The following is a 7,500-nucleotide window of genomic DNA, read 5'->3' as shown; positions in this document are numbered from 1 at the left end:
TATATTTTCAGCCCTTTTAGCTGGTCTGGTCAACCAGCTGTTCACCAGTCAGCTTATACAGTCAGCCAGTCCACCAGTTTGACCACCAGCTTGGTCTACCAGCTTAACCAGCTGGGTCCAGCGAGAGACCAGCTCTGACCAGCCACAGTCCAGCTATAACTATCCTGAAGTGTCAAAAACCACAGCTTAAACCATCTTTAACCCTTCTGTAGTGTTCTGTATACTCCCCTTGTCCTAAGGGTAAAAAGTTACCAGCCTTCATGAATCCCCTAAAATAAAGCAGCATAATTTAATTTTAAACCCCAAATCTATTTTGAAACAACCTGTCACCCATCAAAAATTTGTCATCAAATTTCAAGTTGAAAAAAAATAATTTAGGCACTTTCTCTGCCGATAAAACTTAGTGGTGGGTCATGTTTGACCCTTGAGACCAAAACAAGGGTTAGACATAATACAAAAAAGTATTCATTGGAAGCAGAGATTACTGTTTCATTTTCTTAAATGCTATTTGTGACAGCCAGTAAAAATGACCTTTGACCTTTTCAGATTTAACACCCGTCGTAATAATTTGCAACACACACCTTTTTTACGCGGCAAGGTAAAAACACAGGAAAAAGAATGGTATGGGTAGGATACTTACGTACAAATATAATTGTATATTGCTATTGACACATTTTAGTGTAACATTTTTAGTGTAGCATTAAAATAGGTTGGTCTCAGCCACCTGAGCTGGTTATGATGCCCTTCCAGGCCACCGTAGTTAAATAGTGCCGACATGCTGCTGTTATCGCTGACCTACATGAGAGATCATAGATATGGCAAAAGTAATTATGTCAAAGTCGACCCGCTGGCCGCAAACTCCCTCCTGCCAGTTACAGTCCACAGCAGTGTCAGTACTCTTGGAAAGAAAATGCTCCTGAGAATATCCAACCACGCACAAACCTTTTTGGTGTACCCTTATTTTACACACACACACACACACACACACACACACACTCAGGGTTCATCCCAATATTAAAAAATGTCCTCCTTTCCTCCACTAATTTTTGTTGAGTATTGGGATGGACCCACACCCACACACACATGCACACACGCACACCCACACACACACGCACACACGCACAGCCACACGCACACGCACACACACACACACATGCGCATGCACACACCCATGCACACACGCACACACACACACACACACACACACACCCACACGCACACGCACACACACACACACACCCACGCGCACGCACACGCACACGCACACACACACATGCGCATGCACACTCTGGCGCCTGCAGGTTTCTCTCCCACGGCACGCAACTATGATAGATACAGTAGCGTGTATAATTGTTAATAAATTAATCATATTAACCGATGATGCCAGGGTCGTTTTGTTTCAAATTAATTTGCACGTCTGCGTGTCTTCCAGTCCGGAGTACGTATTCGTTATTCAAATAAAAAAGAGAGAAAAGGCTGGTAAGGTATGATTTAACAGGTTTAACAGGTTTAGGAGAATCCAGCTGGCACTACTGTACTTACACAAGCACAAACACACACACCCCCTCCACTCTCCTTACACACACACAAACACACACACACACACACACCCTTTCATCTCTCCTTACACACACACAGGTACACACATACACACACAAGCACACACACACACACACACACACAAGCACACCCTTTCACCTCTCCTTACACACACACAAACACGCACACATACACTCACACACAAGCACACACACACACACACACATACACTCACACACAAGCACACAGACACACACACACACACACACACACATACACTCACACACAAGCACACAGACACACACACACACACACACATACACTCACACACAAGCACACAGACACACACACACACACACACACAAACACACACACACACACACAAATACGCACACACACACACACAAATACACACCCTCTCACCTCTCCTTACACACATACAAACACGCACACAGGTACGCACACACACACATACCCACACAGACATATGCACACACACACACAAACACAGTCACAAGCACAGACACATTGGCACCTACGGGATTCTTGCCCTAGGTACACAGATGTGATAGATAACATGGAAGAATTTGTAATAGTACAGTCTACTGTATAATTAAATGAAGTCACCTAGGTCATTTAATTTCAAGCTCAGATGCATTTTTGCATGTCTTCCTGTATTTGTATTTAATCAAATAAAAAAAGAGAAAAACTGCCCAAGGCTGTCTAGCTCGGTGTGGAGCATACTCTGCATACAGGTGTGTACCTGTACCTGTCCCTGTACCTGGGGTGAGCTGGCACAGGTACACACTGACAGGCGCCACTGACGCCCCTCACTGAAATCTGACCTCACAGAACCTAGGTCCCAATGCGAGTCATCAGTCACAACAGCAGAGGGCACATTCTCGAAAAAAAAAAAAGGGTTCTTTGGTTTGACGCCGTAGAGGAACCCTTGTTAGTTCTTCGTGGAACCATCTGAAAGCCCCCAGACTAAGAAGACCCTTGAGAGAGACAGGGTTCCTTTTGGGAGCCATTTTTTTGTTCTGAGAGTGTACTGTCATGCAGTAATGCAGCCTGTACCGTAAGAAAGGGTCTACATTATGCACCGCCGCAAATTCAACGTGTCTGCTGCAAAGGAACACACACACTGATGGTTTAATGTGTCTCGCACAAGCCCCAAAGAGTGCCATCCCACAGGGCGGGGACCACTGCCCTAGCCGAACGGGCTCGGCCGATTGGCTGAATGCAGCCGAGGACATTTGATCTTCTTCTTACCAAACTTGAGTTTCCACGCGTGGAACTCCAGGTCCTCCAGAGATATGCTGGCAGCACTGGTCACGGCCAGCAGGGCAGCCGCCAAGATCAACAGCTTCATCCTGCAAAAACACAAAGGAACAAAACCAACCCTGTCAGGAGGAGCAGCACGACCAACCGTCAGCCACCAGCAAGACTCCCTTCTTCACTCCGTTTCTCTCTCTCTCTCTCTCTCACCCACTTCCTTGGTGTGTTGAAAGATATTTTATTTTTTTTCAAACACAGGAAGCCCTGTGCTGTGACCACATCTTACCTGCTTGCGTATGTCTAGGCTTCAGAGACAGAGAGAGAGAGAGAGAGAGCGTGTGTCTTCTGCACCCAGTAGACTACAGCAGACAGCACCCTGGGTGTGTGGCCCTGGTTTTTATAGAGGGCATAGCACGCTCAAGTCAGCTGCCTAACATAAAGACATAAAGACATAAAGATCAGCAGAAAGAGAGAGAGTGTGTGTGTGGGAATGGATAAAAATGGAGGGGGGGGGTAGGTATTAATAACGAAAAAAAAAAATGTGGATTCTGTTTTGACCGTCAGTCCCATGCTAAAAAGAAAAAAAGAAGTGGAGATTTGAATTTACTGTAGTAACTCTGCTGATGCAAGGTTTTGGCCTGCAGGTTTCCTGCTCTCCGGGTTGCACACAGTGACTAAAATGTGGGCTTTCCATGCAGTCGGTGGTGGAGTCCTGCGAGCAAACACAGAAGAGGCTTCCTGCCCCGGAAGATGGGTGACTAATCTCGGCGTTTCCACCAGTGACGGCCGTCACACGGTTTAGTTTCCTTTTCCGCTGTACCGCGTGCAGCTCAATTCTCGTAAGAGCACTGATCCACCTTCCCTTTCTGGAGCCACGCTCTGAGAAATAAAGTGACAGTGGAGGTGGCTACATTTCTGTTCTCCAAGGATCACATTTTCCCAAACATGCAATGAAAGTATTTTTTCCTAGCAAATTAACAAATTCATTATATAATGCTGGCTAGGGGTGCAATTATATGTACCAGTTGGGTACTGCCCCAGTGACCAGCATTTGTACCTTTTAAGGAATTTGTACCTTTATTTCTGAGAGTGTAAATCATGTTAGAAAATCACAACAAGGGGCCAAACACCCTCAGTGTACACACAAGAGTTATCCACCCTCAAAAAAGAATTGGACACCTAGCAAGTAATATGATGTTTTAGGTTATTAGCAGCCAGATAGAACATCATTGTGTTTTCAGGGTATATATGGGAAATGTGTTTTTTTTAAAGAATCTAAATGTACAGTACCTCAACCCTGCCCTTATCTCTGAGAGCACCAGTGGTGCATGACTGAGTCTAACTGTGCACCTACACAAAGAGCAGATGTTTTTATATAATATCAGGATAATAATAAACTATATTCTGTCTTATTTTGCAGCAAGTGGGCCCTACGCTGACACTGTGAAGATGGAGACCTGGATATCCTCACAGTAACTGGCTGGCATTTAAATAGCGCCTTTATCCAAAGCGCTGCACAATTGATGCCTCTTATTCACCCATTCACACACCAACGGCGATTGACTGCCATGCAAGGTACCAACCAGCTCGTCAGGAGCATTTGGGGGTTAGGTGTCTCGCTCAGGGACACTTCGACACAGCCCTGGCGGGGGATCGAACCGGCAACCCTCCGACTGCCAGACGACTGCTCTTACTGCCTGAGCCATGTCGCCCCAGTGTTTGATGAGTCTGAATAAGATTGAGTTTTTTCACTCTGTGGTGATCACAGCACCACAGAGCACTGCTGTGGAGCACAGGGGACTCCTCTGCGGCTGTGAGAACAGATTCACACCCCTAACAGTGTCGGGGGGGGTTCACACTTTCAAACCAGAGTCACTGTATTCTCCCACCCACTACTGTGTCACAAGACACCAACAGCAGGTGATGTAATATGTTACCCATTTTTACAGAATGTCAACTGAATCAATTCAGCCCCTCCCACCGCGGACACGAGCAGTGCCTCTTCCCGGAGGTGCATTGAACCTGCAACTCCCTTCGCTGGGGTTATCTCCCAGAAGACTAGCCGGTTTAGAAGCAGCATGAGAAGAAAAAGGAGAAAGAGCAGACCGCCTGCCATTCCAGGGCATTGTCCTGTTATCCACACAGCAGCGCAGCAGACAGAACTACACCCGGTGACGGGATCGCGGAACTGAGAGCGCCATGGCAACAGACAAATCGAGTCTCTGGTTTGGGTTGAAAGGCACACAACTCAGGGTCCCCCAAAGCACACCTTTTTAAATAAAAAAAATGTACCCTTAATCCTTCTTTAACCCTTCATAACACTTTTTACATTGTAATGATGTTATAATCCCAGCTGGTGATTGAAAGCAATTGAGTTCTTGAACAGTGACTTCGTATTTTTAAGAAAAAAAGAAAATCCTAAAAACAAGACCCAGACCATCACAAGTCCGGTAATGGGTCCTAACAATTACTACTAACAATTACTCTGGCTAAACATACTACTTAGCATGGAAAGGGCAATAATAAAAACATTAATGGAAACATATGGAATGGTTGCAAACTTGGTAGGGGGTGGTTGTGAGTATTAAACCCAGTAATAGTAAAAAACGGTTATTTGCGGAAACACATGACCGCAGGGTTTCCAATCAGGGGAATGAACATAGCCATGTGACCGAGCTGTGACCCCTGTGGGACTCCCGTAGTTTCACTACAGTAGCCTGACCCCAGCGTGTCTGGCGGTTTGACCGTGGACCCCTGCTGCTGTCACTTCCTGTTCCCCTTCCTGTGGTTATTTGTTGGTTTTTTACTCCATTGACCGCTACGGGAGTGGTCTCCTGTTTGTCAGACACAGCAGAGACACGTGTGGCTGCTGTCTGCAAAAAAGTGTCAGCAATAACGCGCAAAATAAAAATCCCATGACTCGGCTAACGACACTCAACTCTTATAAAACAGTTTTTTGTTTTCGTTAAATATTCACTATTCTACTCCCTCACAACTCTCTCTCTCAAATTCAAGCCTTCTCTCTCTATCTCACGCTCTCTACCTCTCTCTATCTCTCCTCTCCCTCTATCTCTCTCTCTCAAATTCAAGCCTTCTCTCTATATCTCTCTCTCTCTTTCTCTTTATTTCAAATGCAATTCTAATCAAGTAGCATATGGCATTTACACCCTATAAGACAAATTCAAATAATTGACCAAATTAAAATGGGAAAAAAGAGCCGAAACTCCTCCTCTCCACCTCTACCCCACCCCAACAAAGTCACTTGACATTGTATTATGACATACACCCATACACACACATATACACACACCCATACCCACAAATACACCTATACACACACACACACACACACACACACACACTCATACCAACCCACAAACACAGTCTACACACACACACCAACCCACGCACACACACATACTCACACACACACACACACAACCATACACCCACACACACTGATATATTGTATAAGAACTCATCCAGAGTTACCTGAAACTGTCATTTTCGAAATACAATACAGTAGGCTGTTTGTGATTAACCCATTCCTGAGGATGGGCGGCCTGTAGCATAGTGGTTAAGGTGCGTGACTGGGACCCGCAAGGTCGGTGGTTCTAATCCCGGTGTAGCCACAATAAGATCCGCACAGCCGCTGGGCCCTTGGGCAAGGCCCTTAACCCTGCATTGCTCCAGGGGAGGATTGTCTCCTGCTTAGTCGAATCAACTGTAAGTCGCTTTGGATAAAAGCATCAGCCGAATGACATGTAATGAGGAAAGAAAGACTGCAAGGTGAAAGGTCGGCTCAGGACGGCTGTGTTCTGGTTTGATTAGCCGGAGGTTATGCTCTGCGTATGCAGGACAATTATGATTAAATCCCCTTTTATGAGTGTACAGCACTCACACAATATCCCTCTGTGGTATCTGTAAAAATTACCAATATGTAACTTGTTGTGTTCATAATGACTTTACCTTCCTTTTTTTAAATTGCCGTGCTTTATATGTTACGTAGGTTGAGCATGTGATACCTGGCTACCTGGTTTGCTAATTAACAATGCTACCTTTGTATGACTGAGATGTCAGGTGTATTTGATCTCGGTGAGTAGTCATCAACCCTGTTCCTTGAGGTTTACCATCCTGTAAGTTTTCATTTCAACCTTAATTTGGTACACCTGATTCTACGGATTAGCATGGTCATTAAGATATCTACCTATTGAATGAGGTGTGGTTGGATTGAAAACCTACAGGACAGAATATCTACAGGAACAGGGTAGGGCAGCCCTGCTCTAGCTGTTGAATGAGGTATGCTTTGTTAGGGTTGGAGTGAAAACCTACAGGACAGTAGATCTCCAGGAACAGGACTGGGCAGCCCTGCTCTAGCTGTTGAATGAGGTATGCTTTGTTAGGGTTGGAGTGAAAACCTACAGGACTGTAGATCTCCAGGAACAGGGTTGGGCAGCCCTGTTTTAGCTGCTGAATGAGGTGTGCTTTGTTAAGTTTGGAGTGAAAGCCTACAGGATGGTAGTCTCCAGGAACAGGGTTGGGCAGATGTTGAATGAGGTGTGCTTTGTTAGGGTTGGAGTGAAAACCTAATGGATGGTAAATCTCTCTCTCTGATCTTTCTGGAGGATTTTAAAATGGAGTACTGACGAGCTACCAGCTGTTTCAAAACATAGCTTGAGCTGG

General features: G+C 45.4%; 1 protein-coding gene across 1 annotated transcript in view; it reads right to left on the bottom strand.

Moving 5' to 3' along the window:
• LOC133122481 (procathepsin L-like) overlaps positions 1 to 3,223 on the bottom strand; it is a 10,353-nt gene extending 7,130 nt beyond the window's left edge. Inside the window, exons 1-2 of the mRNA XM_061232471.1 lie at positions 3,104 to 3,223; positions 2,812 to 2,912 (exon numbers count right to left, since the gene is read on the bottom strand). Of these exons, the coding sequence (XP_061088455.1) occupies positions 2,812 to 2,911 (100 nt within the window). The 5' untranslated portion in view covers position 2,912; positions 3,104 to 3,223. The remainder of the gene's footprint in view (positions 1 to 2,811; positions 2,913 to 3,103) is intronic.
• Between the last annotated feature and the right edge of the window lie 4,277 nt (positions 3,224 to 7,500).

The sequence above is a fragment of the Conger conger genome, chromosome 1 (assembly GCF_963514075.1).
Source record: "Conger conger chromosome 1, fConCon1.1, whole genome shotgun sequence".
NCBI lineage: Eukaryota > Metazoa > Chordata > Actinopteri > Anguilliformes > Congridae > Conger > Conger conger.
The sequence above is the reverse complement of the archived record's forward strand: the minus strand, read 5'-3'. Positions and strand labels throughout refer to the sequence as shown.